The sequence below is a fragment of the Amyelois transitella genome, chromosome 22 (genome assembly GCF_032362555.1).
Source record: "Amyelois transitella isolate CPQ chromosome 22, ilAmyTran1.1, whole genome shotgun sequence".
Lineage (NCBI taxonomy): Eukaryota > Metazoa > Arthropoda > Insecta > Lepidoptera > Pyralidae > Amyelois > Amyelois transitella.
The window spans coordinates 670,981-692,385 of NC_083525.1; the positions used below are offsets into that span (position 1 = coordinate 670,981).

Sequence of the window (21,405 nt, forward strand, 5' to 3'; positions counted from 1 at the left end):
TGAATTAAAAAATAAGAGAAGTCTGTCTATTTTTTCAATTCCTGATTCTGAAATCAGTCTTGCTAACATAAAGTACTTATTTGAATAAAACAATTACAATAATGTGTGATCGTTTATTTTATGAAACAGTAGCGGGCCGTTGGTGTCAAATGTAAATTCTTCCAGGGAATTAACCGGAGCTGTCTGCAATGATAAAAACATAAATTGCCTCAACTTACACTCACATACTTCACACGAAATAACAATAGCAGTTACTATTTTAAAACAAAGTTTTATTTTAGCCTTGGAAAAAGTAAAACCTTCCTTTCAAGTCTTAAATAAAAAATTGTTTTTAAATAAAGAACATTATACAAAAGAAAGGTATTAAGAAACAGTTCAGCTTGAAATTGGTCTTTATGATATGACGCTAAGAAATTCAGTATGATCGGATGATCATTCAACTCTTCATGTAGATATCACATGAGTTCTTTGGGGTAGCAAATAATTATAAAAGTGAACACTGATTGACATACTCGTATCAACGCTTAGTCCAAACCGCTGGAACATTTTATAGGTTCATTATATTATCTAGAAATGCTCTAAGCGAGAATGTCCCGAATTAACCTCGTGAACGTTAATTAACAGGATTTTTCGTTTTCTGGTGTACATACATAAAATCACGCCTCTTTCCCGGAGGGGTAGTACCTCTTTCCACTTGCCACGATCTCTGCATACTTCCTTCGCTTCATCCACATTCATAACTCTCTTCATGCAAGCTCGGCGGTTTCGGGTACTTTTCTGTTTTTTTTTTTCACTATGAGAACATAGTGTGCCTGAGAGGCATTTACTATTACAGCGGGACGTTTTAAGGCGAGGGCTTGACGCTCCTCCTAACAGCCTTTTCGGCAAAAGCGCGCAAGGGGCTCCCAGTTGGGACGAACCTCGGCCTTGGACTTTGCCTTTGAGCAATGCGAGCAATGCAAACTCGCGAGCGGATGCTAGGTACTTTTCTGGTGTACTCTAGTGTATTATAGCTTACTTGAAGGTGGTGGGGGTGGTGGCGGTGGTTGACCACCTCCTCCGAAGCAGCCGGCCGGGGCTGGAGCCTCCTGCAGGCCCGCTGGCTTGTTATCCACGTGCATGCCGCTCTGAAAGTCATATCACAAACAGTGAAAATTTAACTGGTAATGTAATGATTTGATGCCTCTGTTCTTGATTGATAGAGCGAATACTTTTATCCATAAAAATATTAGGGATAGGCTTACAAACTTGGGATTCTTTTTAGGCGATGGGCTGGCAACCTGTCACTACTTGAATCTCAATTTTATCATTAAGCCAAATAGCTGAACGTGGCCATTCAGTTTTTTCAAGACTTTTGGCTCTGTCTACCCCTAAAGTGATATAGACGTGACCATGTGTGTGTATGTAAGACATTAAAAAGCTTTATCTAAAACACGACTTCAGATGTTTCAGGTACAGAAGTAAGAGGTGGTTTCTCTCTTCTCCTTATATTTTCTGTTGAAACGCGTCAGGACTTTTAATTCCTTAACTGTCATCACTACCATGTCATATTTCACGCATATCATTGAATATAGAAATTTTTACAATAGTTTCGGCCACAACATCCAGAGTAGTGAAGTTGACGTTGTTGAAGAAAATGCTTCAGTGCAGTTTGTTACCGCTCCTTCTGCACTGACGCTTTGGAAGCGGCAGTAAACTTTGTTTTAAGTAATTTATTTGACGTCAACCAATGTTGTGAAATCAAAAGATATGACAATTATTAAGTAAATGATATGAAGTGTCCCATAATAATGAATAATTTTTTTTAATTTCAGAATAAAATATTTGGCAAAATTGTTCTTACCACAACGGCGAATACTATGGCTAAAATAGCCAAAACAACTCCAACTATCTTCATGTTAGCACACTTCTATGAACTGTTACTAATCCTCAGTCAGATATCAACTATATATACCTACGAGTAAACGGGCGGTAGGAAATTGAACAATTGTCATCACAATAGGATTCTGCAAACTATTTATTTTTAATGATAAACATTTTCACATGTAAATTCTGATAATTGTACCAGAAATTGTACCATAGAGGTTATACATAATATTACTTAATAGTTTCGTGATATTATGCTGTATAAAAATGATGCTCAATGTTGGTGAATCTATTTAATGTTGTATGATAAATTGTGTCTAGATTGACAATCTAGACACAATTTATCATAACATTTGCCTTACTCACTATTAATTCTCTAACAACTTGGTTCCTGATAAAATTGTGCTATGAATTGAGTAATAACGATAATTTTACATATTTACACAAGGTAAGTACTTCCTTTAATATTTGTATAAATTAATGTTTTGGCGGAATAGTGTTCCAAATGTGCTGCATACCTAGTGTCATATCTGACGGCTGTTTAAATCTGTGACAATGTGTTAGTGATAGCACAGATCGTCGGGTTTGGTTGATCGTGAAATTTTGAAATTTGTCCTATGGGCAAATCAGTGTTATACTAAAACATTGTTAAATAATCTTCGTACAAGCATAGAGATGTTTTTATTTAATCTGATTCGTCTCGCTCAGTTCTTTGAGGCTCCGGTTCTCAATGATTTTTCTACAAAATAAAATTAATATACTACTCTGTCAAGAAAGTAGCAGGAAAAGATCAATAATACACAAACTGTTTGTTATTCATCCAAATTTATTTTATCACCTTCAAAATATGCTCCTTTAGAAACGATACACTTACGCCAACGAATAATCCAATCATCAAAACATTTTTTAAACGCTGTTTCCGGAATTGAGGTCAGTTCTCGCCGCGAATTCTCTTTTATGTCTTCTACCGATTGAAAACGGGTGCCACGAAGTGGTAATTTGAGTTTAGGAAAAAGAAAAAAGTCGGCTGGAGCCATATCTGGTGAATATGGTGGATGCTCGATGGTATTTGTTGAGTGTTTGGTTAAAAATTCGTTCACAATGATGGCCTTGTGCGAAGGTGCATTATTATGGTGCAAAATCCAAGAATTTTCTTTCCACAAATCTGGCCTTTTTCGTCGGATTTGCTCTCTTAAACGCCGCATAACACTCAAATAATATTCCTTATTTTCCGTTTGACCTTCCGGCAAGAATTCCGAGTGCACAACACCGCCATAGTCAAAGAAAACAGTCAACATGACTTTGACTTTTGAACGACTTTGGCGTGGTTTTTTCGGTTTCGGTTCAGTTGGAAGGCGCCACTCCGAAGCTTGTTGACTAGTTTGCATGTCAAACTCGTAAACCCACGTCTCGTCACCAGTAACAATGCGTTTCATGAATGTTGGGTCGGAATTGACTCGTTCTAGCATGTCCTCAGCGACTCTCATGCGATTGAGTTTTTGAAAAAAATTCAGGTCTTTTGGGACTAGCCGAGCGGCAACATGTTTCATACCCAAATTATTAGTTAAAATGGTACGGATCGACTCGTGAGAAACAGAAAGTTCGGTGGCTATCTCTCTCAAAGTTGAATGAGGATTTTCAGTCACTATTTCCTTCACTTTTGCGATGTTAACTTCAGTTGCAGACGTTGATGGCCTACCAGAGCGAGGCAAATCTTCCATCACATCTCGACCACTTTTGAACGCTTTGTACCACTCATAAGCACGAGTTTTTGATAAAGTCGATTCACCGTAAGCCTTCTGTAACATTTTCAGTGACTCCGAACACGATATTCCATTGGCAATGCAAAATTTAAGACAAACTCTTTGTTCGATGTTTTTATCCATTATGAAATTAGCAATACACACTAGATATGATATAACTAAAAATAGCACTGTATTTAATGTAAACAACAGATGCAACTCAAACTCCGCGCCAAAATGGAAAACAGTTGTGCCAATCTAACAACAACAAAAAAAACAAAAATTTGAATTTGGAACCATAAATAAATAATCCATTCCCGATACTTTTCTGACTGAATGTATAATGTTATTTTTCCGTTCATCTGACGTCCACTGCGTCTTTTCTCCACGCGACATTAGGTCACTTTTCAAAATCCTTTTAAGAAGATAAAAAAACTTAATAGGAAAGCAATGCATTGTTAGAATTAGAATAGAAGGCAATTAAAAACAATATCATAATTTATTTAATCCCTCAGTCAATATCTAGTTTCTTGAAGCTGCCTTGGATCCCAAACAGGTCTTCGATGGTGGCGGCCTTCCCTGGCCGCTTCTTTTCGTCCACTCGTTTCAGATTTTCCTCGGTCCAATACTCTGGGTTTTGTTTCAATCGTTCTGTCAATTCCTCTGGAAAATAGAGTAAAATTTTTAAAAATAATCATTATCTGTTCTTGTCTGCCGTGTGGTTCCCGGCGTAAATAGAGAAAAGAATAGGACTACTCCACATCTTTCCCATGGATGTCGTATAAGGCGAGCAAGGGATTGGCTTATAAACTTGGGATTCTTCTTTTAGGCGATGGGCTAGCAACCTGTCACTATTTGAATCTCAATAGGGAACATGCAATAATTTTAGTTTTGATTTCATTTTAAAGAATTCCATGTAAAATAGGTCTTAACATATTAAAAAAATTGAAACAATCTAATTTATCGTAAAAAAATGCGGCTTTAAACTGATCGTTTAAATTTTCGCGCCAAAACGGACCTACACTTCCAATGACGTCACACGTGTCTGACACTGGTCGTGCTTGCCTTCGTTGATTACAGTGTTTCCACAATGAGGGGAAATTCCCCTTTTAAGGGGTAATCAGGGTCCAGAGGGGAAGAAAAAGGGGAAATTTTAGGTAATCATACATTCAGTCAGAAAAGTATCGGGAATGGATTATTTATTTATGGTTCCAAATTCAAATTTTTGTTTTTTTTTGTTGTTGTTAGATTGGCACAACTGTTTTCCATTTTGGCGCGGAGTTTGAGTTGCATCTGTTGTTTACATTAAATACAGTGCTATTTTTAGTTATATCATATCTAGTGGGTATTGCTAATTTCATAATGGATAAAAACATCGAACAAAGAGTTTGTCTTAAATTTTGCATTGCCAATGGAATATCGTGTTCGGAGTCACTGAAAATGTTACAGAAGGCTTACGGTGAATCGACTTTATCAAAAACTCGTGCTTATGAGTGGTACAAAGCGTTCAAAAGCGGTCGAGATGTGATGGAAGATTTGCCTCGCTCTGGTAGGCCATCAACGTCTGCAACTGAAGTTAACATCGCAAAAGTGAAGGAAATAGTGACTGAAAATCCTCATTCAACTTTGAGAGAGATAGCCACCGAACTTTCTGTATCTCACGAGTCGATCCGTACCATTTTAACTAATAATTTGGGTATGAAACATGTTGCCGCTCGGCTAGTCCCAAAAGACCTGAATTTTTTTCAAAAACTCAATCGCATGAGAGTCGCTGAGGACATGCTAGAACGAGTCAATTCCGACCCAACATTCATGAAACGCATTGTTACTGGTGACGAGACGTGGGTTTACGAGTTTGACATGCAAACTAGTCAACAAGCTTCGGAGTGGCGCCTTCCAACTGAACCGAAACCGAAAAAACCACGCCAAAGTCGTTCAAAAGTCAAAGTCATGTTGACAGCAAATCCGACGAAAAAGGCCAGATTTGTGGAAAGAAAATTCTTGGATTTTGCACCATGATAATGCACCTTCGCACAAGGCCATCATTGTGAACGAATTTTTAACCAAACACTCAACAAATACCATCGAGCATCCACCATATTCACCAGATATGGCTCCAGCCGACTTTTTTCTTTTTCCTAAACTCAAATTACCACTTCGTGGCACCCGTTTTCAATCGGTAGAAGACATAAAAGAGAATTCGCGGCGAGAACTGACCTCAATTCCGGAAACAGCGTTTAAAAAATGTTTTGATGATTGGATTATTCGTTGGCGTAAGTGTATCGTTTCTAAAGGAGCATATTTTGAAGGTGATAAAATAAATTTGGATGAATAACAAACAGTTTGTGTATTATTGATCTTTTCCCGCTACTTTCTTGACAGAGTAGTATATTAATTTTTATTATATATAAAATTATATCGACGGCCTCTTTGGCGCAGCGGTAGTACGCCTGTCTGTGACACCAGAGGTCCCGGGTTCGAATCCCGGTCAGGGCATGATGAGAAAAGAACTTTTTCTGATTGGTTTGGGTCTTGGATGTTTATCTATATAAGTATTTATTATAAAATATACAAAGTATCGTTGAGTTAGTATCTCGTAACACAGTCTCGAACTTACTTCGAGGCTAACTCAATCAGTGTAATTTGTCCCGTATATATTTATAAAAAATATATTTAAAAATTAAACTTTTAGTTACAACAAAAGTGCCAAAACTACAGCAAAATAATTTTTGAGGGGAAAAAAGTTCTGAAAAGGGGAAATCGGAATTGAGGCATGGGGAAAGAAAATTTTTATAGTGGAAACACTGGTTGATTATCATAAATTGCAAATTTTTTCGACTTTCCACTAAGTTTTTTGTAATAATTTAAAATGGAATATCCATCCACATCAAGTGATTACAAGACATAATACCGAAAAAATTCGGATAAAAAGTCGTGTTGATTCATGTTTTGTGCCTATGTGTCCATCTACTTTAACAAAGTTTCTAAATGCCTGTGTAGATCATTTTCTCATACCCCAAATAGACTATAGTATAATCATTTGTTGTGCACTTGTTAATCACCTTTAATTAAAATTGAATAAAAAACAATATTTTCGAAGCATAGTTTTATTTAATAAATTTATGAAATATTTGAAAAACAAAAAAATGTGCTTATATATTATATATATCTTTTAATTTCGGAAATACAGCATCTATCCAGAATTTCTTTGCAATATTCATTACAGATACAATGCTGTTATCATACGGCACACAACATTTTGGTGTTATTTTATTGTATTTCACATAGGAAAGTATGGCAGCTTCGGTTGAAGGATATTTGACTTCTATTGTATAATTTTCAGTAAGCCCGTCAGGTGTTGCTCCAAAAATAGGATACTCGGCATTAAGAAGTAGTCCAGCTTCTTCAATTTCAATCTGAATTGCAGAAACAAAAATATGAATTATGTACTACAAAAGCCTTGAACCAAACATTACAAATTTCTTTTATTCATAATATTCAAACAAACAAAAACCACCGAAATTACCTTTTCTTTCTTGCTTACTACTTTGAGAACTTTTTTTTCTAGTATTTTCCCTCTACTCATCGCAATGGAAGTAAATTTTGAATGTTCTCCCATAATTGCGTTCAGAAGGGAACCATTTATAGTTCTACAGTGAGCGGCTTCATAAAGAGTTGAGCCAGTAATTCTGCCGTACCTGTAAAATAGAAAAATAAACTTATATACAGCTAATATGCCAATCAAGTTTATGTTATGTGAGTATGATAATGAGTTTATTTTGTCAAAATATTTTTTTTATTCATGGTATTTTAGTGATAAATACAATAAACAAAACTAAGCTAGAAGTCTTACTACTTACCTCAACTCAAACCACATTGGTGAATCACTTTGATGTTTGGTGGTGGAAAATACCATATTTATATTATCAGTGGTCATTTGCTTTGATAATGCTTCAAGAAATGATTCTGGAGAGTCCAACTTTCCAATCAAGCTTGAACACACCTTATGAATGCTTGTCTTATTGAAAGTAGCGAAGAATACTTCCCTGACAATCTTTTTTATTGACAGCATCTACAAATTCTTATAAAATATCCACCTAAAAATATGCAGTTATTATTGTAACACACATTTAACTTCTTTTCAATCTTTTTAAATAAAAAAGCTGCTTACTTGAGAGAAACTGTGATTGACTGAAACTTGACCCATTTCTTTGGCTTTAATGACAGATTTTCCAGAAGCACATATAGATAATTTCGACTTCTTCCAATAGCATGTGACAGACGTAATTAGAGGCTGCTCAGACCTTCTGTGCACCATAGCAATAGTGCAGCAGCATGCTTGCACCCACCTGTATATGATAAAGTTTTAGTCATGATAATAAATACCTCATAGCATTTAAAATAATCTTCTTTATGAACAGTTTAATTATTCATTAATGTCGTAATACTTGACCTGCAGAAGCTGCACAATCTTCGCATTGGCAGGACAGAACTAAGCTTTGTGCTTTATTTATTACAGCTGTAACACGATAACCTTCTTTTCGTACTTTGTGCTCTGGAGTAACTCGACTTTTCACTGTACATAATTAATCCATCTCCATCTCTTTTAATTTGCACATAACCGATTGCGTTATCGCCGTAAGATTCTCTCGTTGAGCTAAATTATAACTGCTATGTTTAGAAATTGCTGAATAAAATGCAAACAACGTTTAAAAACATTCATGCATACCGTACCTACTAATTTAGTGCCTTTCATTTCTACACTTGAAAACTCTGCACTCAAGACAAAAAATTTTTTTTTGGTAAATTTTTGGAGTCTGTTTTATTAAATCTAACTTCCATTTTTATTAAAAACGTAAATAATACGTAAATAAAGCACTACTGCCTATTAATCGCAAAGTTAACTTCTAAAAGTTGACACAGCACGAGTGACGTCACTGAACGCTGATTGGTGTTTTGAAATGCGTTTCGTTTAACGTAATTTTAATTCGTAATAATTGCTAAAAATCAACATAATTTAAAATAAAAACGTTGAAGAAGTTCTTCTTTTATATTTTTTTAACATTTTATACGTAAAATTTTCATAAATATCATATTTGCATCTTCCCTATTCTATCAGTAAGCCAAACAGCTGAACGTTTCCTTCCAGTCTTTTCAAGACTGTTCGCTCTGTCTACCCCGCAAGGGATATAGACGTGTTGATATGTATTTATATGCTGTTGCTCTAGGACATTGGAAAACTATTCAGCTACGATTCCTAGACTAGAATATAGGTCTACAATTAGAATGCAATGGTAATATTGGTGATAATTTTGAAGAATATTTTGATCTCTCTTACATCTTTTCACAGAAGGATAAATTGATGATGTCGTAACCTGATACTACGCTCAGGGTAAGTTGAAATTACGTTAAGATTTTTTTAAGTGAGTTAAAGCACTTCTGGCATTATTTTTAATTCTGTACTTACAGGTAAGAGTCCAGCTTGTTGATAATTAATATCTCACGTACACTTGTGAGGTATTGATAATACTAAACGATCATGAAAAATACTCAAGATTATGTGCCATGTGGTTCCAGGCATTGGTGCAAAAAAGAATAGAACCACTCCATTTCTTTCGCATGGATGTCGTAAAAGGCGACTAAGGGATAGGCTAGCAACCTGTCGCTTTTCGAATCTCAATTCTATCATTAAGCCAAATAGCTGAACGTGGCCATTCAGTCTTTTCCAGACTGTTGGCTCTGTCTACCCCACATGGGATATAGACGTGACCATATGTATGTATGTACGTATCATGTAACCACCTACCCTACCTCTGATTTCCGAACGAGTTTTATACTCCCCGCCGTCTTCTTTAGGCAGTATTTTCTTTGGCACGAACTTCTCCAGCGTGTCGGAGCCGATCTGGTGGATGTGGATCAAATCCATCAGGGTTTTGTTGAGGAACGGCCTCAGCATCATCATCAGCTTGTCCATGAACGACGGCGCGTTTAAGAAGTGGACGCTTTTCAGTTTTACCAACATGCAGTTCTGTAAACATTAGTGGGAGTTTAGCGTGAATAAGAACTTGTTGGTGATGTGGATACAAAGCATCTAAGCGGTAAACCAAAATATAAGAAATCATATCAATCAATATGTGCCGTGTTGTTCCCGGCGACAATACAAAAAAAAAATAGGAATCACTCCATCCCTTTCCCATGGATGTCGTAAAAGGTGACTAAGGGATAGGTTTACAAACTTGGGATTCTTTTTCAGGCGATGGGCTAGCAACCTGTCACTATTTGAATCTCAATTCTATCATTAAGCCAAATAGCTGACCGTGGCCATTCAGTCTTTTCAAGACTGATGGCTCTGTCTACCCCGCAAGGGATTTAGACGTGACCATAATGTATAAAAAAACAGGCTGTGAAAATTATTAGTTATTCCCACGACTTCAGCAACTTAACTAGTGACTTACGAAATCCATTTAGAAATTCGATTATTTTCGGAGGTTTACAGCGATGGGCGATCGAATATTTTCAATTATTCAGTAGCAAGCAATAATGTGTCTTGTTCGTCATCTTACCAAAAATATGATCGGGTCGGGTCTTCTAACAAACGTTGACATTCCATTTGAGCCATCTTACTAATTTTATTATTATTCTTTATTTAGAGAGGAATTCTTTATCAACGTTTGTGAAAACTTAAGATAAAATAAACTGACCTGTAAGAAATAAAGCACTTGTCGAATGGACATAATCTCTAGCTTGGTGATGTGCCCGATCACAGTCTGGTCCATGTCGATCATGATGACAAACCTGCAACATCATCACATTGATAAAGGTATTTAATAAATACTTAATCTTCTCTACCTTTTGACCGCTATGTCCAACTTAAAGCCTCTGTGGCGCAGCGGTAGTGCGCTTGTCTGTGACACCGGAGGTGCCGGGTTCGAATCCCGGCCAGGGCATGATGAGAAACGAACTTTCTCTGATTGGCCTGGGTCTTGGATGTTTATCTATATAGGTAAGTAGGTATTTATTATAAAATATAGTATCGTTGAGTTGAACTTACTTCGAGGCTAACTCAATTTGTGTAATTTGTCCCGTATATATTTATTTATTTTAAAATCTTTACCCAGGCCAGGTCCCCTCCTCGTACTGCCAGAGGTCGAACATCATCATGAAAGTCCTGACGCAGTCATTGAACAGGAAGCAGCGAGGGTCTGGATCCAGCACGCGAAGGTAGACCACTCTGTAGCCTTCTTTGGTCGGCCACGCTAGGGGAGCGAACAATCTGGAACGGAACAAGAACGAGTGCATTATATTCTTCTTCTTCCTTGCTTTAGTCCCGGTTGCAACCTCACCACTCTGGAGAGGAGCCCGGAGTAAGCCTTTGACCATGGATCCTAGATTGGGTGAGTCAGGTTCTTACACGAAGCGACTCCCGTCTGACCTCCGCAACCTTTGCAGGGTAACCTAACCCGTATTGGATCGATCATGGTTACACATCCAGTTGCCTGAATGTGCAGGTTGTCTCACGATGTTTTCCCTCACCGTAAGATCATAGGTTAGTATTCAAATTAATATGCATAACTTCGACAATAGTCATTGGTACATGGACAGAGTGGGATTCGAACCTGTGTCTTTTGTGCCATACGCATTTTAATCGAGCACCTTCCGAACTTTGAAAGGGGAAGACCAAGGCGAAATAACCTTGCTCAAATGTTAAATTAAATGTTTAGGTAATGAGTATCAAAGAGTAAGAGCGTACATGAAGACTATGATGAAATTGAATGAAGCCAAAGAAGTATCCAATGAATGGTATAAGATGTATCTTAAAATCTGTCAGATTCCTGGGAAAGAGGTAATGATAAATGTATGTTCGGATTCCTCTTAAGCGATGGACTAGCAATCTGTCACTATTTGAATCTCAATTCTATCATTAAGCCAAACAGCTGAACGTGGCCCTTCGCTTTATGATGTCTGTTGGCTCGGTCTACCCCGCAGACGTGATTATATGTTCTGTTTTATATGTACTGTCTAAATTGTGTGTAGCAAATCAAATAAATGAATTATCTATCTATCTACATCATGGTTGCAATGCCCTGCAGAGTTACCTGCTCATACCAATTCTTACATTTTATCCAAGCAGTACTGTATCCGACTGTCAAAACTCCTGTCCTTGAAGAAGCCCGTGAAGAGAGTCTTCAGCGTGAAGTGTAAGTCCAGGACTTGCCTGGAGACAGCCTGGCTCCTCTCGCAGCAGTGGAACGTGATCAGCAAATCTAGGTCTGGAACAGGTAAAAATTTCTACGTGTAATTAGTATATACATAAGCTAGCGGCACTATAAAAAGCATAGTCCTATAAATGGTATATATTGTACACAAAAAAAAAATAGGACCACTTGAACTCATTTCTCGTGGGTGTTGGAAGAGGCAACTAAGGGATAGGCTTATAAACTTGAGATTCTTCTTATAGGCGATGGCCTGTCACTATCTCAATTCTGTCATAAAGCCAAACAGCTGAAAGTGGCCTGTCAGTCTCTTCAGGACTGTTGGCTCTGTTTATCCCGCAAAGAATTTAAACTTGACTATGTGTATGTTTGAATAGAATAGAATAGATTTATTTTCAAAATTGGATACAAGGTATCATTTATTGTCGTCACATCACTTAAATCTAATTATAACTACTACCGCTTCCAAAGCGCATGTGGAGAAGCAGCGGCGGAACAAACTACACTGATACATTTTCATCGGACGTCAATTTACGATGTATGTATAACCTAGTGACCCGCTCCAGATTCGCACGGATAGCGTTTATAGATATACCTTCCTCAGAAAACCCTCATTCCAACATTTCAAACAGGAACAAAATCCGAAAGACAGGGTAAATAGAGGGGACTTTACTACATCGTATGAAGTGTAGAGAAGGGATGACAGTAACTTGAAGTTTTAAGGAACTTGTAACGACTCATGGACGGAAAATTCAAATTCAACATTTTTATTCATTACTATAGGCTACTTCATATCGCTTAATAATAAAAGTGGGATTCTATTCTGTTAAATAATATTTCGAAGATGAAAATGTCACCTGAACACATGAAAAAGAAGGTACAGAAAGTAAACACATGTCATTACTTCTTAATAACCAACCATTTAAACCTGTCACTATGCAGATAACAATTATGTTTTATAAATTATGGTAAAAATTAATATTTTCCGTAATCTACTTATAGTAAAATGAAATCAAAGACAATTATAATTTGTAGGCCCGAAGGTTGCGTTCGTAGACATAGTTCTAGCTAGATACAGCTTATTTACCTCTCTGTTAATAAAAGTTTTTAATTTTCGACCAACTTTATAGGATTAAATTGAAACAGCTGAATACTGCATGATGATCACAGATCAGAATTTACATAAGTATTAAAAAAAATGTCCATTTGGCCACGCTATTTGGTTCCCCAATTATATACATTCACGGGACATATCCATCCACCAATCGACATCCTACAAACAATTTAAATCCGAGGGATTTACTTTTTCTTTCACTAAAGGTACTTCACTCGCGAGATCTAGCCTGGTCTATGTCTGCCATTGCAATAATGTGCGAAGCATGTAATGGTCTGTCCTTTGGTATAATAGCCAGTAATTGCCTTTGCTGTCCGGCCGATAATAGACTTAATCACGAGAAGAAAAGATGGTTATTGTAATCTGGTGTGAGGGTCAATTTGCTGTCATCATTTTTATAATTTTATTCATCTTTGAACTATTTTTAGACTGAATGAACACCCACTCTTTTGTCAACGTGTCAGGACATGGCAATGTCCATCCATCTCACTCTTTCTTATTTGAGAATAACCGCAGAGAAAGAGAGAAAATATATCCAATCATATAATCATGTCTATATCCTTTGCAGGGTAGACAGAGAAATCAATATAATATTCACTGGACAAAACAGTTCGCGAACGATATTTTCAGTAGTTAAAAAATTCTTACACTTTTCGGCCTAAAGTTTATTTCCGTTAAACGTTTGGTGCAACGTTTGGTGTAGCATATTTCATGTAACTATTTGGTTCGCTAACTGGTCCAACAATACTAACTTTACACAATTATGCAAATTAGAGCGTTCACGTTTACTAACCTGCTTTGAGTGAACTAGGTATGCATTTAAAATAATAACGTCAAAATCTGAAGAACATACATACATATAATCACGTCAATATGTATATGCCTTGCGAGGTAGACAGAGCCAACAGTCTTGAAAAGACTGATTGGCCACGTTCAGCTGTTTGACCCAATAATAAAACGTGAGATTGAAATAGTGACAGGTTGCTAGTTCGTCGCCTAAAGGATGAATCCCCAGTTTATAAGCCTTTCCCTTAGTCGTCTTTTACTACATCCGTGGGAACGAAATTAAGTTGTCCGATTCTGTTTAAAACACATTTCTTTTTTAGAAAACTTTCTTATTGCTTTAAAAATGATATCTGAACATATTGGCAGGAGTACTCAAAACAATTCTCCTCTTATCACCTTGTACGACATTCACATTTATTATCTCTTATAAAAGCATGTTATATTAGTTTTTTCATAATAATTTGTAGATATTGCAGCCTATACAAGGTCGTATAACAATAAGTCATAATATGTAGTCTTTTTGTGACAGTCACAAAATGTTATTCATTTTGAGAATAATTTTAAGAAATTAAAGACGTACAGACTTAATAGCACTTACACCAGGTTTTATTGACATTAGCGTGAAGCTGTGGACTATGGACCCTGTTCAAATTGTTGATGTTCTTGGAATTCTGAGTGAAGGAAAAGTCACACAAAACAAAAACAAGCAAAGTGCGTTTCGGTTGGTTAACACTACATACCTACATACATACATAATAGTCATATCCAAATCGAGGATGGTCCTCAAACTTCTAAGAAAAATTGATAAAAAATTTTGGACACGAATTGAATTGGACAAACAAATTGGTCTAGGCGTATCATGATCAATTAAAGGGTCAGGTCAAAAGTATCTGAACCGCTGAATACCGCCGAGCTTGCATGAAGAGAGTTATGAATGTGAATGAAGCGAAGGAAATATGCAGAGATCGTGGCAAGTGGAAAGAGGTAGTCTCTGCCTACCCCTCCGGGAAAGAGGCGTGATTTTATGTTTTGTTATGTTGGTCTAGGCGTTGTTGAGTTATGCGCTTACATACTTACACATTTTTATGGCGTGAAAAATTCAAATAATTTCCCGAAAAACCCTAAAAACAGCCCTTTTCTTTTTCCCATACAAACGTTTTCTAACGTAAAGTCAATTTGAGCTTTATTGCTTTTGTATAAAAATCACTCCCTGTCGCCAGGTTGACAGTACTGTTAAGCAGATTTTTTTAAAAAGGGTAAGAACAAAAAACTGCTTCATTACAAAACTTTTTGACAGAATAAACAAAAAAATAAACTACTACAAAATAAAAATACTACAAGAATGAATTTTGTCGGGTCCACTAGTTTTTAAAAAAGAATTGTGTCGAGTCACCTAGTTATAAATAAAGACTAGCTGTGCCCGCGACTTCGTCCGCGTGGAATAGTTATTTTGGGCATCATTGAAACCCTCAAGGGTGAATAATTTTCCCCGTTTTTTTTTACATTTTCCATTATTTCTTCGCTCCTAAAAGTTCAAGCGTGATGTTATACAGCCTAAATCCTTCCTCGATAAATGGTCTATTCAACACAAAAAGAATTTTTCAATTCAAACCAGTAGTTCCTAGTAGTAGAGATAAGCGCGTTCAAACAAACAAACTCATCAGCTCTATAATATAAGTATACATAGATTGTCCAAATCATTCTCACCTGTAACGCGTTCAAACAAACAAACAAAGTCATCAGCTTTATAATATTAGTATAGATTGTCCAAATCATTCTCACCTGTAAGCCTATCCCCCGGGAGGTGCGGCTGCGTCTTCAGCCAGTCTCTCAGCTTGGCGATGTCTTCCCGGCATATGTCCTGGTTCTTCTCATACTCCTTCTCGATCGCTATTTGTTCTATTCTCGGCATTTTCACCTAGAACAAATGGATAATCAGAAAGTCTAGTAAGATACCGAAAGAAAAGAGATCGGGATCACTCCATCTCATTCCCATGGATGTCGTAAAAGGGATAAGTTTATGAACTTGGAATTCCTCTTGTAGGCAATGGCCTAGCAACCTGTCACCATTTGATCTGACCCATTTCATTATCATAAAGCCATACAGCGGAATGTGGACTTTCAGTCTTTTTTGGGACCGGTGGCTCTGACTACCCCGCAGGGGATATATGTATATGTGACTGGATGTATTTAAATGTTAATAAGTTAAGTCCATTAGTTTGATTACTAACTGACGCTAGGATGACGGTAACATGCTATGGAGTGGTCCTATTCTAAAGTGCCGGCAACCACACGGCTAGTTTACTAACTGATTAATTTTAGTACTTTTTTACGCTTTAACCACGTTAAAAAAGATGGCATTCAATTCTGTTGTATTCTGTTTTTATTAGGTCGGTTTTTTTTATAACATACTTGGTTTTCTTATAGAATATTTTTTATGAGATTAGATTAGATCTTTATTTAACAGGTACTTCCCAAAAATCCGGTTCAGTTAAAATGCCCAATGCATGTTACGAGCAAGAAGTTATTGACATTACATGACCTTACATTTCCTTGACCTCGTCAAAAATTGTAAACACATTAATATTTATGTATAAGTCTGTCTTCAGACATACGATTATGTTGCTACTTGCAACTCTTGCTATAGAAACCAAACCTTGTGACGAATTAGTAAAAAAAAAATAACGGACCGATTTTGATGGAATGAGACAGTAATTCAACACAGTGTGGTTCCCGGCACCAATAGAAAAAAGAAAAGGATCACTCCTTCTCTTTGTGTCGTAAAAGGCAACTAAGGGATAGGCTTATGATCTTCTGATTATACTAATAGGCGTCAGGTTAGTGACCGATCACTGTGTGGATTTCAATTCTATAGCTTAACGTGGCCTGTCAGTCTTTTCAAGACTGTTGGCACTTGTCTACTCTGCAAGGGATATAGACGTGATTATTATGTATTAAAATATATTTGTATCTCTCTCTATACTTACATACATACATACAGTCACGACTATATCCCTTGCGGGGTAGACAGAGCCAACAGTCTTGAAAGGACTGAATGGCCACGTTCAGCTATTTGGCTTAATGATAGAATTGAGATTCAAATAGTGACAGGTTGCTAGCCCATCGCCTAAAAAAGAATCCCAAGTTTGTACGCCTATCCCTTAGTCGCCTTTTACGACGTCCATGTGAAAGAGATGGAGGGGTCGTATTCTTTTTTGTATTGATGCCGGGAACCACACGGCACATTTCTCTCTATCTCTGTGGATTAGGTTTCCCAGCAAAGGTTGCGGAGTTCAGAAGGGAGTCGGTACGCGTAAAAACCTTTAAAATACTCGTATGTTCCTAACCCGCGCTGCGCAGGCGCAGTAGTTTTTAAATTACTTTGTACCGTACGTAATTTGTATGGATCTTGAATAAGAGATCTTGAATTGGCTTTATTCGTTGGTCCATGGGATTTGAAGCGATGCGTGGTATTTGCTCATGCGCACATAACTAGCATACTTTACATTTGTGTCACGCATGCGCGGTAAAACTACACGCTTTGTGAGTAACGAAGAACTAGCTTCTGCCGGCTGGTTTGTCTACAAATATATTAAAAGATTTTGGATTCGAAATATATTTGATTAAAAGCTTGCATGAAGAGAGTTATGAATGTGGATGAAGCGAAGGAAATATGCAGAGATCGTGGCAAGTGGAAAGAGGTAGTCTCTGCCTACCCCTCCGGGAAAGAGGCGTGATTTTATGCATGTATGTATGTATTTTGGATTCGCCTACGTGAAACGAAAAATTATGATATCTCGCGTTTTTGTGGGAATTTTTCAACATCCTTTCCTAGTTAAGGTCTCCTACATACAATCTACCTTCATGCCAAATTTCATCTTGATTGGCTAAGTAGTTTTTGAGGTTTCTTGTTAAGTGCACTTTCGCTTTTAAAACTGAAAATAAATCATAAGAAATCTATCTATATTTTTTTATTCAGAAAATAAACAAGAATTAGATTAAACGTTATGATTAAGATTAAAATGTTTAATTATTATTATTTTTTTTCAACCCAATAAAAGCAATGAAAAAAATGTATAGGAAACTCACCACGGTCAAATTGTATGTGTTCAAGTTATGCTGTGTGTATGTCTGTTACACATGTAAACGTAAACTAAAAAACGTCACCGCTTGCCGCAACTGAAGTAAATAATGAGCCGTTTAACCGGTCTTAGTAAACAGTTAGCGTCAGTTATAAGGATAAACGCACACGGTTATATTCATATTAGGCGAGTTCATTTATTTATTTACTAGCTGTGCCCGCGATTTCGTCCACGTGAAATAGTTATTTTGGGCATCCTTGAAGCCCTCAAGGATGAATAATTTTCCTCATTTTTTATCAAATTTTCCATTATTTCTTTGCTCCTTATAGCTGCAGCGTGATGTTATATAGCCTAAAGCCTTCCTCGATAAATGGTCTATTCAACGCGCGTTCAAATAGAACGAGTAGTTCCTGAGATTAGCGCGTTCAAACAAACAAACTCTTCAGTTTTATAATATTAGTATAGAAGTATAGATTTGTTGCTATGTTACGAACGAAGAAACTGGACAATGAAGACATTATTATCTTCTTTGTCCTAGTTAATCCAGGTTACATCTTAACCCATCTGGAGAAAAGCACTGAATGTGCTGTTTAAACATGATCCTGGATTGGGTAAGCCGGATTTATAAACGAAGTGACTCCCGTCTGACCTCCACAATCTATTTGGTATGATTATGGTAAAAGATGAATATATTCCCTTTATTGCCTTTTACGATATAAGGAAAGTGATGGATTGGTCCTACTCTATTAAAGTTTTGGAAACCACACGGCACAGATAATCCTTTGACATTACAAGCTTTACGATTCCTTTCTTTAATGTCAAAAAATTTTAACATTAAAGTAAAATGTGTCCACCATAAAATCAACAAATTGAATATTTAGACGCACAAGACCACCCAAATAGGTGAGTCAACTCGAACGTTTACTAGAGCAATGTGCACTAATCTAATTTATGAAGAGCAAAACCAGTTTTGAAAAAACTCGGCCAAATTGCGCTTATGTCTGGGAACTAAGTTGTTAGTTAAAAAAAATCAAAATTTCTTAATTTTAAAAGGACAATTGTGATGTTGACGTTATAGAAGAAAATGCTGCAGTGCAGTTTGTTATCGCTTCTTCTGCACTGACGCTTTGAAAGCGGCAGTAAACTTAGTTTTAAGTAATTCATTTACCTTCAACCAATGTTGTGAAACCAAAAATATATGACAATTAATATGTGATGTTTGAAATGTCCCATAATAATGAATACAATTATTAAATTTGTATTTGAATTGACTGACATAAGTTGAATATAAACTGAAATAATTAATGTTCACAGTCTCTTTTATAATTATTCTTGTATTTTTTTAATAATTATACATACTGTAATTGTCAAATACAATTAATTTATGAAAAAAGCGCATAATGAAATAATTGATGTCATAATGAATTCTGTAGACACTTATATTTTAACCAAACTGAGTTACAAGAGTTCGTTATTACAAGATGTTTCTGTTGGGATTAAATTTTACAAATGCAAGTAATTTAAATTGTAAGTCTTAATAAGATTGTTGAATTATTACTAGCTTAACCCCTTAATTTTATTTCAATACCTAAAGATAACCCAATTCATTCTTTCCTATAATCACGTCTATATATTGCGGGGTAGACAGAGCCACCACGTTCAGCTGTTAGACTTAATAATAGAATTGAGTTTCAGATAATGGCAGGTAGCAAGCTCATTAGCTGACGGCCTCTGTGGCGCAGTGGTAGTGCGCTTGTCTGTGACACCGGGGGTCCCGGGTTCAAATCCCGGCCAGGGCATGATGAGAAACGAACTTTCTCGGATTGGCCTGGGCCTTGGATGTTTAACTATATAAGTATTTATTATATTATAAAATATAGTATCGTTGAGTTAGTATCTCGTAACACAAGTCTCGAACTTATTTCGAGGCTAACTCAATCAGTGTATAATTTGTCCCGTATATATTTAATTTATTTCATTGCATAAAAGTATCTTAAGTTTATAAGCCTATCCCTTATCGCTTTCACGACATACTCGTACATGGGAAAGAAATGGTCCTATTCTTTTTTATATTAGTGCCGGGAGCCACACGGCACTAACTAAAGGGCAGATAACTCAATCGGTGTCAGAATAACAAAAATACAACAGAATACGATTACTTTCCGGCACCAATAAAAAAAAGATTAGGACCACTCCATCTCGTTGCCATGGATGTCGTAAAAGGCGACTAAGGGATACGCCTGTAAATTTTAAGGCGATGAGCTAGCAACCTCTCACTATTTGAATCTCAATTCTATCATCAAGCCAAAAAGCTGAACGTGGCCTATCATCAGTCTTTTCAACACTGTTGGCTCTGTCTACCCCGCAAGGGATATAGGTGTGACTATATGTATGTATGATTACCTTCTTGAATTTATTGCGATCCGCGTTTAATAAATACACACTTATTCACTAATTCGCCATTACACGACCACCTCACACGAACACAAAACTGCACTGACTAAACCTACACTTGGAGGAAAAGAAATAAAGGATTCACAATAACCTTTAATTGTATGGTAATCAGCAATTATATCGTCGAATTATTAATTTGTGACATATTTTTGTTTGTATCGTCTTGATTTGCCGTGTGGTTCACGGCATTATAGAATAACACCGCACTATCTCCATCCTGTGGATTTAAAACTATACCTATAACGTTCATGCGTGCATATATAAAATCACGCCTTTTTCCCGGAGCGGTAGGCAGAGACTACATCTTTCCACTTGCCACGATCTCTGCATACTTCCTTCGCTTCATCCAAATTCACAACTCTCTTCATGCAAGCTCGGCGGTTTCGGGTACTTTTGACCTGACCCTTTACCCGGACGTCCTTAATTTGATCAAGATACGTTCGTCTAGGTCTTCCCACTCCGACCTTTCCCTCAACACTCGCCTTGTATATCTGCTTAGTCAACCTGCTTTCATTCATCCTCTCCACATAACAAATAAATACCTATATACGGGACAAATTACACTGATTGAGTTGGCCTCGAAGTAAGTTCGAGACTTGTGTTACGAGATACTAACTCAACGATACTATATTTTATAATAAATTCTTATATAGATAAACATCCAAGACCCAGGCCAATCAGAAAAAGTTCTTTTCTTATCATGCCCTGCTGGCCGGGATTCGAACCCGGTACCTCCGTGGTCACAGACAAGCGTACTACAACTGCGCCACAGACGCCGTCGTATATAACTCCAGATGAATATTCCAGGTGCCAATTGATATTATTCTTCGCAGATTGTAAAAGTCTATCAGAATTATTAAATAAACATGGAAAACTTTATTGGGGCCGTGCAGCGGCACTAATAAAAAATAGAATAGAACCACTCCATCTCGTTCCTTTGGATTTTGTTAAAGGCGACTAAGGGATAGGCTAATAGAATTGTTGCGGGTCGAGGTGACAGTATAACCCTGACTAGGTACCTGCCTCCCCTAGCCTCCCCTTCACTTATAGGGAGTCCCGAATTCCGCTCCAGTAGAAGTCCGCCCCCCCCCCGCTGGTATATGACGTCAACGGCTGCGGACGCGGCAGTGAGGCCAACAAAGAATCCT

The 21,405-nt window shown here is 37.0% G+C and overlaps 2 protein-coding genes across 6 annotated transcripts; both read right to left on the reverse strand.

The window, feature by feature from the left end:
- Positions 1 to 106: 106 nt before the first annotated feature.
- Positions 107 to 20,304, reverse strand: LOC106133264 (clavesin-2). 3 transcript variants are annotated; one of them, XR_009657324.1, is made up of 8 exons: positions 17,811 to 17,924; positions 15,504 to 15,639; positions 11,725 to 11,878; positions 10,723 to 10,881; positions 10,310 to 10,403; positions 9,420 to 9,636; positions 1,019 to 1,127; positions 107 to 183 (listed from the first exon to the last, which is right to left on the reverse strand). XR_009657324.1 is itself a non-coding variant. In XM_013332931.2 (7 exons), exons 2-7 carry the CDS (start codon positions 15,631 to 15,633, stop codon positions 4,120 to 4,122), a joined length of 906 nt encoding a protein of 301 aa, XP_013188385.1. In that variant the 5' UTR covers positions 15,634 to 15,639; positions 20,207 to 20,304; the 3' UTR covers positions 4,089 to 4,119. The 3 variants fall into 3 exon arrangements, 2 of the variants coding, with proteins under 2 accessions (XP_013188385.1, XP_060806601.1); XM_013332931.2 differs by lacking the exons at positions 107 to 183; positions 1,019 to 1,127; positions 17,811 to 17,924 and adding exons at positions 4,089 to 4,271; positions 20,207 to 20,304; XM_060950618.1 differs by lacking the exons at positions 107 to 183; positions 1,019 to 1,127 and adding an exon at positions 4,089 to 4,271 and having other exon boundaries at positions 17,811 to 17,923.
- Positions 5,631 to 8,857, reverse strand: LOC106139399 (uncharacterized). 3 transcript variants are annotated; one of them, XM_060950620.1, is made up of 4 exons: positions 8,062 to 8,857; positions 7,469 to 7,957; positions 7,135 to 7,306; positions 5,631 to 7,024 (listed from the first exon to the last, which is right to left on the reverse strand). In XM_060950620.1, exons 2-4 carry the CDS (start codon positions 7,678 to 7,680, stop codon positions 6,761 to 6,763), a joined length of 648 nt encoding a protein of 215 aa, XP_060806603.1. In that variant the 5' UTR covers positions 7,681 to 7,957; positions 8,062 to 8,857; the 3' UTR covers positions 5,631 to 6,760. The 3 variants fall into 3 exon arrangements, with proteins under 3 accessions (XP_060806603.1, XP_013196288.2, XP_060806602.1); XM_013340834.2 differs by having other exon boundaries at positions 7,469 to 7,705; positions 7,780 to 8,857; XM_060950619.1 differs by having other exon boundaries at positions 7,469 to 8,857.
- Positions 20,305 to 21,405: the final 1,101 nt, after the last annotated feature.

What these genes read in the sequence shown, in the direction of transcription:
- LOC106133264 (XM_013332931.2), bottom strand. Translation starts at nt 15,633, where the DNA reads ATGCCGAGAATAGAACAAATAGCGATCGAGAAGGAGTATGAGAAGAAC. An exon ending in CCCGGGGGATAGGCTTACAG is followed by an intron (nt 11,879 to 15,503) that starts GTGAGAATGATT and finishes TACCTGTTCCAG; the next exon opens with ACCTAGATTTGCTGATCACG. An exon ending in AAGTGCTTTATTTCTTACAG is followed by an intron (nt 9,637 to 10,309) that starts GTCAGTTTATTT and finishes TAATGTTTACAG; the next exon opens with AACTGCATGTTGGTAAAACT.
- LOC106139399 (XM_060950620.1), bottom strand. Translation starts at nt 7,680, where the DNA reads ATGCTGTCAATAAAAAAGATTGTCAGGGAAGTATTCTTCGCTACTTTC. An exon ending in CCAATGTGGTTTGAGTTGAG is followed by an intron (nt 7,307 to 7,468) that starts GTAAGTAGTAAG and finishes TCTATTTTACAG; the next exon opens with GTACGGCAGAATTACTGGCT. An exon ending in TAGTAAGCAAGAAAGAAAAG is followed by an intron (nt 7,025 to 7,134) that starts GTAATTTCGGTG and finishes TCTGCAATTCAG; the next exon opens with ATTGAAATTGAAGAAGCTGG.